Source organism: Dipodomys merriami, unplaced genomic scaffold (assembly GCF_024711535.1).
Source record: "Dipodomys merriami isolate MVZ:Mamm:240054 unplaced genomic scaffold, mDipMer1.0.p SCAF_17, whole genome shotgun sequence".
NCBI lineage: Eukaryota > Metazoa > Chordata > Mammalia > Rodentia > Heteromyidae > Dipodomys > Dipodomys merriami.
The window spans coordinates 28,459,853-28,475,622 of NW_027203048.1; the positions used below are offsets into that span (position 1 = coordinate 28,459,853).

General features: G+C 33.5%; 1 protein-coding gene across 45 annotated transcripts in view; it reads right to left on the bottom strand.

The window, feature by feature from the left end:
* Nucleotides 1-15,770, bottom strand: part of Nrxn1 (neurexin 1) — a 1,041,346-nt gene that overhangs the window by 916,317 nt on the left and 109,259 nt on the right. For 18 of the 45 annotated variants that reach the window (XM_070025560.1, XM_070025561.1, XM_070025569.1 and 15 more), the window contains 2 exons: nt 13,404-13,433; nt 12,615-12,626 (listed from right to left, as the gene is read on the bottom strand). The exons of 11 other annotated variants lie outside the window; for them this stretch is intronic. In XM_070025560.1, coding sequence (XP_069881661.1) covers nt 12,615-12,626; nt 13,404-13,433 — 42 coding nt within the window. Of the gene's footprint in view, nt 1-12,614; nt 12,627-13,350; nt 13,434-15,770 lie in introns of those variants that run through there. 16 more of the 45 variants (XM_070025611.1, XM_070025574.1, XM_070025584.1 and 13 more) reach the window with 2 other exon arrangements.

The following is a 15,770-nucleotide window of genomic DNA, read 5'->3' on the forward strand; positions in this document are numbered from 1 at the left end:
CCAGAGTTCACGCCCACGACCAAAACAAAACAAAAAAAAAAAACAAAAAATAAAAAAAGATTGTAAAAAGAAACTATTGCACACAAAAAAAATTAAATTGCTTCTAATTTTGTCCTACTTAGGCATTTAGGATATCAAGATTAGTTTGGAACATGACTTTAAGGTAAGAGACAACCTAGAAAGTAGAGAATATGTAGAGAAGAAAAAGGAAATACCCAGGAAAGAGATGGAAAGTGAAGTTGGATGATGGTGATGGATGATTTTAGAGACTGAAGATGTAAATTTGGGGGAGGAAGGAATAGGTGTGGTGTTGGAAGGCTACATTTATAGAAAGTATTTTATTTTAGAAAGTGAATGAAGAATTAGATACATGGTTAAATTCTAGTTAAACTCAGTATAGAGCAAGCACACTGGGGAGACTGAGTATAGGTTTTAGGATACAACAATCACAACATTCAGATAACTAATTGGTGAGAATTTTAAGGGCAAATTTTCACTAAAGTATATAACTTCTTTTTATTTCTTTCCTTCTTTTTAGAACTAATTAAATCATTTCTTAACAATTGTGATTTATATTTTTCTTCTGAGTACATAGGCTGGGTTTAAATCATTGCCATACCAAAATTAGTAAAAAGTTTTCTGGACTGGTCATTTGGACTTAGAGACTGATAAATATGGGTACAAATTATATTTTTATGTCTTATCCTTTAAAAAAATGTATTGAATTTTCTGAGTATAGTGGGTTTTACAGTTAGAATTAAAACACACTAACACTACACTTAATTCTCAACTCTCTTCTGAGCTTTATTGCCTCTTTCATAATGACCTCATTTTCTCATAATATTTGTATCATTTTTCAGTCTTCATCATACACCCCAGAATAAAATTCAGTGACATAAAAGAATTGTGATTTTTTGTATTTTCTTTTTTTTTAATGAAGAAAAGCAATTAAACAAAACAAGTCAAAAGCAAGCTGAGCTTTTTTTTACTAAGTGTTGCAGAACAAAGGGCTTATCTGATTTCTGCTAAAACTTGCTCATTGTAAACAGGATCTTACTTCCCTAATCAAGGAAATTAAAAGATAAATTTGTTAAAGGAAAATATCTTGCCTTTGTGATTTAGAGCCAAAAAAAGATGACAGTATAATTTCTTTGTCAGCATGTTAAAGCTCACCTCAGATAGTTTTCTTTTTTAGTTTGTTTATTCCTTTGTAATTGAGTTAACAGGAAATTGGAAGAGCTTTATCATAAAACAACTTCACTATTTTCTCTTATTCTAGAAGTATACATTCATTAATATATGTAGTATGTATGCTGGGGTTTGAACTCAGGGTCTCACTCCTGCTAGGCTGGCATAATACTTCCGAACCATGCCTCCACTACCTTTGCTGGTGATTTTTAGGATGGGGTCTCACTTTTCTACTCAGGTGCAGGGCTATACTGATATCTGTCTACTATTTGAATTGTCATTATTAATCAGTTCACAAGTGCTCCAATCTTACCCCAGTTCCTCTACGGAGGTGGAGTCTTATGGACTTTTCTGTTCAGGATGGCCTGGAATAGAAATCTTCTTTTCTCAGTCTCCCACATAGTTTAGAAGGGTAGGCAGGTACCCCTATGTCCAGCTATTAGTTGAGAGTAGATGTGTTTCCAAAGACTTTCTGCTTAGGCTGGCCTCAAACAATGAACCTTCCAATCTCAGTCTCCCAAGTAGAAAGGACTGTAGGTGTGAGCCACTGGTACCTGGCTAATATTTTTGTACTTAATCTCCATCATAAACAGAGGTGGTATTGCTTATACTCTACAAATAGAAATAATGAGGATTAGGGAGATCGAATAACTTCCCTAAAACTATACAGTTAATATAAAAATAGGGAGCCTGGGGTTGTGCATGGATCTGTTCCACTCTAATCATCATGACCATCAGCCCTATACTTCACAGAAAAATTTCTTATCTCCTGTGTTTTCAATATAAAATTAAAAACGACAAATGTTCTGACTTCAAAGATTTCACATTAAAGAGCAGTGACTAACTAAATTAGTAAATGGAATCCGGCTGCAATTATATGCGGTAAATATTGGGTATTACATAATTCTAGGCAAGAAGCATCCTCTCTCAACTACATTAGCATAGAACTGCTTTGTAATCAGTGGCTGCATGTGTACGGTTAACATGGCTAATCCTTACCCAAATGATAAGATTCTTCTGTAATCAAGTCTTACTTCCTCATTCTTGTGCTTCCCTTGCCAATGTGCTTCCAACTCAGCAGAGACCTAACTAAGGATAACTAAAGGCTGCAGGATGCCATCTGAAATGGCTTACTCACGTTAAAATGAACCACTCTAGGTGTCCTATATTGCCAAATCCCTGCATAAGGAGGGAGACATTTGACTCATAAGGATGTGGCATTTTCAAATATTTTATGTGAGTTTTTAGCAAGAGAGAAGAGCCACTGAGAAATTTATCTTTGACAAGTTTATGTCTGGTGCTCCTCAAATTACATAAACTATGCCACCATCCGTGAGAGCTTCCCTAGGTCCTGGAGTGGCACTCCAAGGCTACTAGCATTACTCTTCCACACTTTTCCTTTTCTTGCTCCTAGGAGCTTGGGTTTATCCCCTTCAGCACTCTCCTTCCCTTTCTCTGAGTTCACTTCACTGTATATACTTCTTTCTGAGATTTGTTAAAAGTCTGATGATCTATCTCCACATAATTTCAATATCTGGATCTATTGTTATTATGTCTCAAAGAATATTATACCTTCTTTTTTTAACAGACCCCAATGATGAACTGCCCACTCCCTAAAACATGATCTTTTCACAAGCAATGTGATCCTGTTATTTACTTAAGGCCTTCTCCAATCTCCACAAAAATAAGTCAGAATAATCCATTTTTTGGCTATATTTGTGAGATATTTGATGACACTTCAGCATTTGCTTTTAAGCTTATAATGGGTTTGATCCCTTTACCAGAAGTCTATTTAATCAGGAATAATGCTAATGTACACTACAAACTTCCCATGTGTAGGCAACTTGTACAATGTGCAAAAGTTGCCATAAATATAATTTTGTATTTGCTTTTTCTTTTTTCTTTAAAGTAATAAGTAATCTGAACTCTATACAATGAAAGTTTTAACAACATTTTAGTGGGATCTTTACTAATTTGAAAATCTATTGTTTTGTTTTGGAGGGAAAAGAGTTGTTGAATAAGATCATCATCTATATGGACCTTTCCAAATGATTGAATTTCTCTTAAAGCTAAGGATTTATTCATTGTGTCAACAAAGAAAGTCAACATGGACAGTGTGGGCTGGGTAAACAAAGTGGAGGTGTTATGAGATGATAAGGGGGATCTTCAAGGAGTTCATTACCAGGTAGAGAGCAAAAGCAAGTTAGTTGAGTTGGTAGAATATAACTAATTGTGATCTGTGTATTCTGGAGGTTTTAGGTAATGGATAGGTAAATACAATATTATATCATTTGTATATACCACGGTAAACATATATATATATATATATATATATATACATATGTATATATAGTTTTACCACATAAACTGTATATATCATCAATTTTAAATTATGTATACACAATTATGTAGGTGTATATATATATATATATATATATGTATATATGTATGTATGTATAGAATTCCAAATTACCATGGACCTTATAAATAAAATTCACTGTTAAATACCTTCAAATTTTGTATATTTAGACATATGTCCCAATGGACAATGAGGGTTGAGTTTACTGTGCAACCATTCTGAGGACTAATGACCTGATCAGACAAAGGTAATAACTTTAAGGTTTGCTCTCATTTTTGAATACAAATGCCCTTATAGGGAACAGAGATCCTTGAGATGAATTGGTCAAAGAGAGGTCCTCAAGAGAAAGCATTTCTTTATTTTTTTCTATTTCAGGAACATCATCATTGAAGCAGAAAGAAAAGAAAGACTTATCCTGATAAGTCACTGACATTACTCTTAGAAATAATTCCAGAACAAAAGCCAAAAGGAATAGTCCTCATAGACATCAAATCAAGTATGAACTTTCTTCTTTCAAGTGTGAGTTGGTTTCTTTGCTTATCCATCATGTTGAATGACTCTTAACTCTTAGTCCCCTGGAAAAGAGTGCCCCTGGTCACAGAAAGTACAGATGGCTCAGTGCAAATCACCACCCTTGCTGGGAAGGCAATAGAAAATACACACACCCTGCTGACTGTGGGTCAGATAATGTGCTATTTTATTTAAACAAATAAGCACTTAAAAGGCAATCATAACCAGACATCACGATTCTTCTAGGTCAACCCAGCATCAAAGGTAACTCTTCACTGAACTTAGCAGTAGATTTCTGGCAGATTTGCTAGTAGCCATCTGTGAAAACACACAGATAGCTGGTAAATGAGGGCTTCCCTGTGATTTGGAATCACAATTGGCCAATTTAGGGATTTCCATGCCTCTGGTAACACTTTAGCCCAAACAAAATTGGACTGTTTCTTTAAGTGGATAATTTAATTTTCTTCAAATGTCTGCAGACTTTACAATGCCCAGTTTAGAAAATGAAATAGGAAACTAGGTCAATTGACCAGGTTGGGGAGGGAGGGCTTTGAAATCACACACAAAGAGCTTTGAAATCATGCAACATAATTTTTAAATTTTCCGATTCATCTTTTCTCAGCAGCACAATTTTATATTCTGTATTTGGATTATATAATGAAAGAATATTAAGATGACTAAAAATGGTTTTAGTTTGCAGCTCTGGTAAAATCCCTGTACTTTACTTGGATGAAAGTAAATATTCATCATTAAAGGAATGCTTCAGTATCACTAGATCTGAACAGGTTGTGGTGTGGTAATCAGTCCACTGCAAATCATAGACAAACTAACAGAAAAGGAAAAGCTGTGTCTGCTGTTAATAGGCCCTGTATAAGTAGATATAATTTGAAAATGTAGAGTCCTGAAAACTAGTAATTACTATGCATGTGGCTAAGTTTCTTGTCATCAAATGCCTTCAAATCATCTATTTGAAAAGCTATGGTTCTATGTGACAGTCACAGATACAGAAAATCCTACTTAATATCACTAATAATGACTACGCATGGGCCAGCACCTTTCTTCTAGTTTGCCCTCCTTCCCCCCAAAATGCAGTAAAACACTGATTTTTAAAAGGTGGTCTTAGGCAGTAAAGCTTTTGGTATATAGAGTTCTCTATGGACTCAAGAAGAAGGATTCTACCTTTGTTTTTGAGAAGTACAACATAAAGTATGTTACAATAAAGTCTGAGAAGATCTACTTTATTCTTTGAAACTTTCCCTCTGTCCACAAATTGTTCAAAGATATTCCCTTGAAAAGGCCCCAATGAATCATGCTACTTAGCAGCCAAAGATGCCCAAGCCAACACAGAGACATACAGAAGTGTTACTATCATCTTCTTAAAGAATTATTCTTTTAAACCTGATTATTACAGACATTTTAAAGAAAAGCTTTGAACATCAGTGGTTATGGGAAAGCCTTTCAATCAAATATCCAGAGACTTCCTTCACTAAACAGAGAACAAGGAAGATTAAAAAGCTGGTCCTGGTTCCCCTCACCCCTTCCTTCTTCTCATCCCTGTCCCAACTTCCTCCCGCAGTTCAATGAGACTTACATTTTCATTGACTTTGTCTATCTTTTGTAAAAAGATAGCTCTTAGAATAGAATGGAAAGAGAATTCCAAAAGTTAATTTCTATGAGAAAGTAAAATCATAAATGACAAAGTCTTAATATAACAATTAGAAGTTGGTAAGCTATCACAACCATTTTGTGAAATAAATCAAAAACATTTAATAAAAATGCACATGTAGTTGTTACAATTCACATCCACTGAAACATTTCTAGGCACTTTTGTCAATCGAGTATGTCACCCTGCCATCAGTAGACTAGCCATATAACAGATGACACAATTAGTGCTTTAATGTTAAATTATTTGCTCAAGGTCAGTAAAGAGCAAACATGGAGTCTGCACTCAGGCTTCACAAGGTCCTATCACTTTCTCACCATCCTGCGATGCTTCCCATTTCTGATGTAAGGTTTTCCTGCCTTACAATGAGGTGAAGTATATCACAAATAACATTTTGTGAAAGTTTCCTTCATAGTACTTCTACATTTTCTTTGTCAGAACAAAATGAAAACCTGTTTCATAATCATGTGTAATTGGAAGAAAAATTTTGAAGTCTCCATAAGAATGGTTATTCTTGGGGCTGGGAAGGTGGCTCAGTGGTAGAGTGCTTGCCTTGCATGCATGAGGCCCTCGGTTCGATTCCTCAGCACCACATAAGCAGAAAAAGCCGGAAGTGAGGCTGAGGCTCAAGTGATAGAGTGCTAGTCTACAGCTGAAGGCTGAGGGACAGCGCCCAGGCCCAGAGTTCAGGCCCCATAATGGACAAAAAAAAAAAAAAAGAAGAATGGTTATTCTTTATCAGCATTTCAGTTCAAATCATCAGGAGATTTAACTTGTATTTGTAGTACCTTAAAATTCAGAATGCTAATATTACTTTGAAAGATGATTTCTAGGCTCTGTTTACAAAATTCTATTATCCTCACTAAAGATTAAATTTCCTCCAGTAGATAAACTAATTCTTCAAGAAATAGCATTGTTAATATCCACTCACCAGCACCATTTATGAAATAAATACCTATGAAACTAAAAATGTTGATAATGACTTCATTTTTTAAAATCACATTTCAAATGGATGAAAAAGATAAAGGTATTTAGGGGAACATACTTCCTTTAAAACTAATTTTGTCATAATTTTTAAATTTACCATTTTCAGTAGTTATCAAAACATTTAAATTTCTATTTATACCTCCTCCTTCTATAATTATTGACCATGAAGAGTGTTCTATATTCTTCAAACAACATGAATCTTTTAAAATCCTTGTTAGTTTTCAATATCATAACTGTATACATAATTTATGAAATCATGGGAATTTTCACAGAGCCAATATTACAGATGTACAAATGAGTTAAAAATTATTAATAATAATTATAATGATGGTATTGATTAACCCACACTCTTCAAGTAACTTTTCTTAGTTATACCTAGAATTGATAAACAGGAAAGCTAGAAGAATTGCAAATAAAATATGGAATACTCTTAGAGCCTTCATATAAATCAACTAGATATATACTATATCATTTAAAAAAGATGAAATTCTGTTTCCATATTCTGTGGCTGTTGATTAGAAAGGAGTATCCAATGCTGCAACAAAAGAGCTAACAATAATAGATGGAAATAAATTATTTCTTACTTAGATTACATGTGTACAAAATAAGTGCTTTGATTCAATGCTGTCAGCATCCACAAACTCTTCTAAACAACACTTTACTTATTTCTAGGATACTAAATGAAGAAATATGATTTAAGAATCCAGGCAAAACAAAAGAAATAAGATATCTTTATATTTAAATTAGATATATATCAGAATCCACCGTAAACATATCAGAAAGCTAGAGAATGGAAACTGGACATTTCACAGACCAATTAGCTACATGGCAACACAAGAGTTTGTAAGAAAAGTTTGTTACGTTGTATAATCTATGACCTAGTTTTCTATGGTATGATTTGAAGGTTGGAATCTCATCCAAATTCACTTGTTGAAATTCTATTCCCCCAGGTGTTAGATTCCAGGGACTCATTAGGAGAGTGAGTAGGCCATGATCCAGAACCCTTATAATGAGATCAGTAACATTATAATGGAGGGCTTTCTTGCCTCCAATTACCACATGGGGGAATAGAAAGCAGACTACATTCTATAAACCTGGGTCTCAACAGGCATAAAACACACCTGCACCTTGGTTGTGTATTTCCCAGATGCTACATTAGTGAGAAATTTTTGCTCCCTGGTTTTTGTTACTATGTTATAGCAGCCATAGCTGACTGAGAGAAAAAATAAAACCTAACATCACCAAATAATTTACTGTTCTCTCAGGACTAAAATACCAATTTAAGAGCAAGTATAAAAGAATTGTGATATGGCATTATGGATAAAGTTTAAAAATACACAAAAATATTATATATATGTTATCGATTAGTTGTAAATAAAACAGCTATATCCTGATATTAATAAGATATTTTGAAATTTTTCATTTTTATTTTTCTGATAGATGATTAAGTTTGATGTGAAAATTGCACTATAACACTAAAAATAAAACTCATTTTAGAAATGTGTATCTGTATGCTTACCAATTCTACTTATAACATTTGGTCTCCAATATCACAAGAATCATAGATAACCAAACAAGAAGTATTCATTTGATAGACTCAGACATTCATTATGAAAATATTGTGCAAATATTTATGTAGTTGTTTTGTATAAATTATATATTATTATGTATAAATGCAAGCTAATGAGTATGGTTTTATTATAAGACAATTTAGAGTTTGAATTTTCAGACAGCTCACTATTCATACATAATTTAAATATAGTTGGGCGTTACAACACATCAGATTGAAATACAGTTTAAAAAACGAAAGGAAAAGTTTATATAAGATAGCATAACACCCCATTTCAATTTTAGGCAAATTTCATGTACCTATTATCTCACACAGATAGATATCTAAAGGTAAAATTTAGTTATCTATCCCTATGACAGCAAATTGCATTACAAAAAAAAATCACACAAAAAACCCCACAAAAATACTGAAAACCAATACTTACAAAACTACAATGTCTTTATTTCCTTCCAGTCCTATTAGTTTGTGTGGGCTAAGATGTGTATATGATAGTAGAATGAGGATTTGCTAGGAAGAAATATAGCAGAATCTTCACAAAAAATATAAAAGATAGGAACAAAAAGACAGTTTAGCAACAGAGAGAGAGAGAGAGAGCGCCTCACTTTAGGCACTTGATACAACTCACTTTTTTTTATTTGAATAAAGTTCCTCTTCCCTTTGCACTCTGCGTATTTTGAGCTTTCTCCTTTCTTTTCCAAGTTATTTCCATTATGCTTAGGTCAGGGAAAGGGCACATTTAAGTTACAGTAACAAAAATGTTTGGAAGCACAATAGTCAATAAGAAACACAAACTTCCTGCTCTCTTAGAGCTTACACTCTACTAGGAAGAGTTGACATTAAATATAATTTAAAATGTAAATAATTACAATAATGTTTGAAACATAAGCATTTAATCCAAGCACAAACAGTTAACTAATGATAATTAATCTATGTTCCTCAGCAACTAACCAGCTATTATGGCTGGATTTGCAAATATAAACTACTTTGGCTTTTCCTCATTTAAATAGTCATTCATTTGATTTACAAAGCAACTATAGTAAGGTACAAAAACAAACAAGCAAACAACCAATTGTTAGAATGTAAAGAACAGTTAAAATTCAGGAAAAAAAGAAGGAAAGGCTCCATTTCTAGACAAATAATTGAACTGACATTGTAAGTAAAAAGTAGAATGAAACTATTGTTATTAGTGATTTAAAAATGGTGACAAATTAATTTTTTTCAATCAAGCAAAATTTCAACTGTCCACAAGCATCCATACAGCTGGCTCTGAGTACCACATCTTCAGCTCTTTTACAGAAAGCTAACTAAAATTGAATCCTAGGTCATAGCTATTTAAATGTGCCATATTCTTGTTTAGAGATCATAAAAATAAAACACATCCAAATTATTGACTCTAGCATTTGAAACAGAAAAACCAATTGAAACTATTTGGCTAGCATAGCCTTTGAGAAAGGCTTGCATTTCCTTCTTTGTGACAACGTTCAACTACTGACCACTCCATGTCTGAGTCCAACTTAGGTGTTTCATCATGCCCATAAGGTAAAGTATTTTGCAGTTTCCAAACCCTGAGACATTATGACATGTGGAAGGATTCACACCAATTCCAGAAGGTTACAACAAAGGAACAGAGAAAATGATAACTATTATCAAAAACTTGTTCTCTTATACACATGTCAATTACTTTTGTTAAATGGACATTGACAATTTCAGGAAATATTAAGAATCCACGTAGAAGAAATTCTAATGATACCAATGATGTCCTTGAATTCAGTTTTACTTCTGGGTTCACAAAAAAAGAAGTTCATCCCAAAGATTCTAAGTTTACTGCTCCATGGAAGAAAAAAATAAATGTTGAGGAGAAAGTCCCTATAGTTCTGTCCTCACCATTTTTTACCATGTACATCATTATGTATATCCTTATATTTATTGTGTATATCTTTTGCATCAATAAGTTGATACAAAAATGTGGTATTTTATTCTGGCTAAGATTTACTTATATGTGCAGGGCTATAAAATACAGTGTTTAGACTTAAAAAAAAATACCATAGGTTACAAAAGCAAATCTATTTGCCTATCGGAGACCCTAAATCGAGTCATCTTTAACTGTTTGTGAATTCCTACCATACTCAGTACCAGCTCACTGCCTTTTTGCCACTGGTACTAACTTGTCCATGACTTTGCAATCTCTTCTCTGCTAACATTCTTTTTCAATGTGAGGCCCTGACAAAACGATGATCGTATTTTGGCTCTAAGTGATTTGTTGATTTAACGCACAATTAAAGACTGACAAATCATGTTTCTCATATCAACACATCTAAGTAACCAGCATATAATGCCAGCCACTCTGATTTTCTAAATGCTCAAGTCCATCTTAAAATTATTTTCCCCAGGTTCCACAGAAAAGTATCCTGATGCTATTCATAAAACAAAGCTAATGTAAAGAACACAATGGAAATCACAAATTGCATTCCTCCTGATTTTGTGCTGACTAAGGGACAAAATTTGATGAAAAACAGTGAAATGAAAGAGTATTTTGTACATAACAGAAAACACCCAAGATGGACACAATAAAACAGAATGAAGTTAAGTGACACTCAACATTAATTACATTGAGCAGGTATAATTGAACACAGACATGAACTACTACTATACATGTAGAGTTACATGGCTAATTAGAAAAATCATATAAAGAATTACTTCTTCATAGTGAGCACTTACAGTATATACTCTTAGAACCTGTGTAGGTATATGCACACTCATACAAATAGATACATATCAATATACAAACAAATATACTTTATTCAGCCAGGAAGTACAGTATAAGCATACCACACCCTAGGTCTATGTAGTACAACATAGGGGAAGTACTCAAAAAGTTACCAGTCAGTGAGAATTTGGCTGAAGGTAAAAGTTATACAAACGTACCATAAATAACAAAAATCCTTAAAAGAATTGGTACATAATGATAAGTTTCATAGTTGCTACAGTGTTAAAAGATGTTTACATGATAAAATAGTAGAGCCAGGCAAAAACTGCAATAGTACATATTATTCACTGAAAGTATTCAAATAGCATTTGTTTCTAAAGCTCTATTTCATATGCTAAAATTTTTGATAGCATTTCTATTACTTCTTGCTTAGCTCATGTTTAGATGTTTTTTCAAGCAGAAAAGATCCCCTGCGGACTGACAAAAAGGTAAAATTGTAGAATTGTGAATTCTGATGCCACTTCCCCTGAACTAGCATTTTAGAGTATAAAATTCAAATTCACGTTTAAGGTTTCCAAATAGTCGAAATTTTAAAACTAGAGACATAGGGAATATTCACTAAAACAAGGTTAAAAATAGCTAGATGCTGGGCATTGGTGGCTTATGTCCATTATCCTAGCTACTCAGGATGTTGAAATCTGTAGACTGCAGTTCAAAGCCAGCCCAGACAGGAAATTTCATAGGACTTTTAGGTCCGATTAATTGAAAAACTTTTTTTAAAAGCTGGAAAGTTCAGTTGTGTGGCCGAAGTAGTAGAGTGATTTGTCCAGAAAAACTCAGTACCTAGGCCCTGCATTAAAGCCCCAGGACTGGCATAGACACCACACACACACACACACAAATGGTTAGAGACTATTCTGTACATTTGCCACAGCTATATAGCATCTACTTCATTACACTGACAACAGTAAACAGAATATGGATGGTCCTGAATGGAAAATTAAACATGCCTCTGAGATTTCTATCAACATTATCCTGAAGTACACATGCCTGACTTAATCAAGTAAAGCAAGTTGGTAATATTATGAGTTAGTGTGTTTTTAGAAACAGCAGTCTTGTTTTACTTGTATATCTCACAATACTGTATAGTCAACTACCCATGGAATTAATGGGTGCATATGACATCTACCAGACAATAAAGTGACACATCCATAGCAAGATGATTTTAGTGTTGCATGTGCATAAATTTATGTCTCAATCCAAAATGTCTGGGGGTCAGATGTGTCCCATCTATGTTGAATGTTTAAGGAGGATATATTCATGGTGATTGCCCTTATCATGTAACTATCATTAAATGGCACTACAACTGAAATCATAACCTGTAGGTAATTTTTAAATATACTAATCATGCAGCCAACATTTAAATACTTTCCAGAAGAAAAAAAAGAGGGGATGAGTTCAAGACAGAAATATATTAATGGATTTTTCTTACCTTAGATTCATAAAAATATTAACACATATACCTACCTCCCAGTACCCATTACCAATGCCAAAAGGTCTAAATATGTCACAAAATTTAGATACACTCTAATGCATACAGAGGATATTAGGAAAAAATAAAATGTAATACCTTTACTTTTACCTACGTATTTGATGGAATGGGTCCATGAAGAAAGGTTTTCCAGACAAAGAGAATAGAGAAGAGAAAAACAACAATAAGAATTATGAATATATGTAAGTGTATTGCTCTTTGAAAATTAAACAGACAAGAAAGTATAAACCCAGTTTTGAAGAGCAATGGAGAGGCAATCATTACTTTCTAACAATCCTGCCCCCTTTAAGGCAAGTGCATGCAAGGAATTAGAAGGCCCATGCTCATTTATAAAATATTGCACAAGATACACAAAGACCCTAGGTAGAAAAGTATTGATTCCATGAGAGACTACACTCAGCATTCTAGAAGCCAGAAGCTAATGATGTCTGCATGTTCCCAAACTGCCATGCATGAATGAAAAATGGACTCTGTTTTTTTAGTATAGAGGTTAAACTGGGTATTTTCTTTCCGTATTATTCTCAGATGGTCTCGGTTTTCCTTTCCTGTAATCACCCTTAACTGCAAATGCTGATAAATGTACAGAAAAATCTTGAAACACAATTCCTTATGTCTCACTTATTTGTAGATATTCTAGTGCAAGGAGTAGAGGAAATAAATAGCCACAGGAGCAAATTAAAACCAAGCCAACAAAGAAAGAGGAGAGAGACACATGAAAAAATAAATGTGAACAAAAGTGATGTATTTCATTTGCAGCCAAATACTTTGCAAGCACTTGCTCACACTTTTTTTTGCAGTGATGGTTTGAAAGCAGCTACAGAACAAGAAAACACTGAAAGCAGAGTGGAAAAGGAACAGAGCCCATACCTTGGTCGCCCATCATCAGGTGCGCCAGACCTTGAAGGAAAACAAGAGCACAGTCAGCAATAAACAAGGGAGTATGGCAAGGCAGGGTTGTCACGGAGACAAAAATGTTCAGTGACAGACATCTTTTCTATCAGACATGTCTGTATCACAGAGGCAATCAAAAAGCATTCTTTCAACCCCCAGTTGGAATGCTTTGGGGCAAAGAGTTATAAAACTTGCAATTTAAATACTGGCATATGCTGTACTGTGTATTTCTCTCTGTATCAGTTGGACCAATCAAAACTATCAGAGCATGACTTAAAATCCAACCAATCCCTTACATATAACATCTGCCCTTTGTGTCCTTTGATGAGACTATTTGGACCCTGCCCCACAGGGCTTGCATTCTTCAGTGATGAAATTATGCTATTAAAAACATAAAGGGATATCTGAAACATGGGCTGGGTCTGATCTTTTTCCCCTCATCAAAAAAAAAATGAGCAGTTTCATAATCAAATGGGAACAAAAAAAATTCTTAGTCACACTGAGATGATAATGCAGAAAGTTTTCCTTGTGGGGGACATGTAATTACTGACTAGGGTTGGTAAAATACTTTTTTTAAAAAAAAAAGTATCACACATGCAATTGTCAAGCCTGAATTTACTATAGAATGATGTTTTCAAGAAAGATAGATTTCTTTTCGTTTGAAATATATTCTGTGGAGAACAAAATTATTCAGCATTAATATTGACTTACTCTAGTTTACTATAATTAACTGTAATTTTAGGGTAAATAAAGGTATTTAATTATATGTATTACAGCTATGATTTTACCATCAAATATTTCTAAAAGTTATCAGAATATTATTATTTCAATTGCGTATTTTCTGTATGATGCTTCATGATGACCATCACTCATTTGTAAGACTATTATAAGCGTTGTTTTTGTTTTCAGTTTGCTTTTGTTTCATTTTTGTAGTTACTTTTTGTAATTGCCTAGGTTTGAGCTGAAGATTTCGCACCTGTTCAGCTTACTTGCCCAGCTGGTTGGTGTTCTACCATTTGAGTCACATTTCTAGCCTGGCTTTATGCTAGTTAATTAGAGATAGGTGTCATGGACTTTGATTCACTGGCTAGCTTATAACCTCTACATATATCTCCTAAGTAGCTAGGATTAGAGATGTGAGCCACAGATGGAATTCAGCTGGCTAGTTTTTGCTGTGTTTGAGTCACTGTCTCAACATGTCTCGTCAGCTCTCCAGCTGTCTAAAAGAATAGGTCATCTTTACCAAGTACTGAAATTATAGATGTGTAATGCCACAACATGTAGGAAAGGCTCTTTAAAAAGTTCTTCCACTACCAACAGGCTGGTTTTTATACTAAAGGCCTACCTTTTTTTTTTACTCTAAATTTAGAAATAAAGATGTTTTTAATCCACGTGTATTTTAAGAATTTACAAAAATGGTAAATCTAGGTAGAATATACACCTGAAGTGTAATAATTTGTAATTTCAATACTTTGAGCTATTTCAGCAGTATTTGAAATGATGTATTTGAAACGCTATGTAAGTACTGAAATAATCTGTATTTTCCTAAAATTTTAGGGGTATTCAAATATCTCTGTAGGCAGGATTAATTACAAATCATTACATAGCCATAATGGGAAATTATTGTGATTATTAGAAACAGAAATGTTACATAAGTATAATGCAGTCTTTCTGTATTATGTAAATAAAAACAAATATCATCACACAGGAAGATTTTAAAAAGTATGCTGATATGTTGATAATTTATATTTTTATATGGTAAGGAAGAATGATAGAATTTTTTCTTAGGTCTATAATTTTATCCTTCTATTTCATTTTTATATACTATAGATATATTTCAGCTACTATATATCTACTACCTATGCATCAAAAACACTTATTAGCAAGTTGATAGAATGAATCAGGGAATGATCTGATAAGTTCTGACATATTTGGAGACTTTTAATGGGTTTGGTACTACATTAGTAAGGAAGGAACTCGATCAGTTTTACATTCTACCCTCTAGATTTCCTATTACTAAGGGAAGGTTACCAGTCACTTTATAAATAGGGAATGTTAAAATTGTGCCTGAAGAAACATCATTACAATGGATTATGAGTCTATGTTCTGAGAATCTTACAAAACTTTGCTGGATGACTATGTGAGAAAAGGAAGTATTCATGCATATTAGCTTGATTTTAAAGTCCTTTGCAATGCAATTGAGTTTAAAGAGGAAAAATTGTGGAACATTTTATTGACAGGTAAGGAAATGTAAAAGCACTTGAGTACTTTTCAAAATTAACTTTCAAAATAAACATGCACAACATAAATGAGATTGAATTTGGAATATAGCAAGACCGCAGG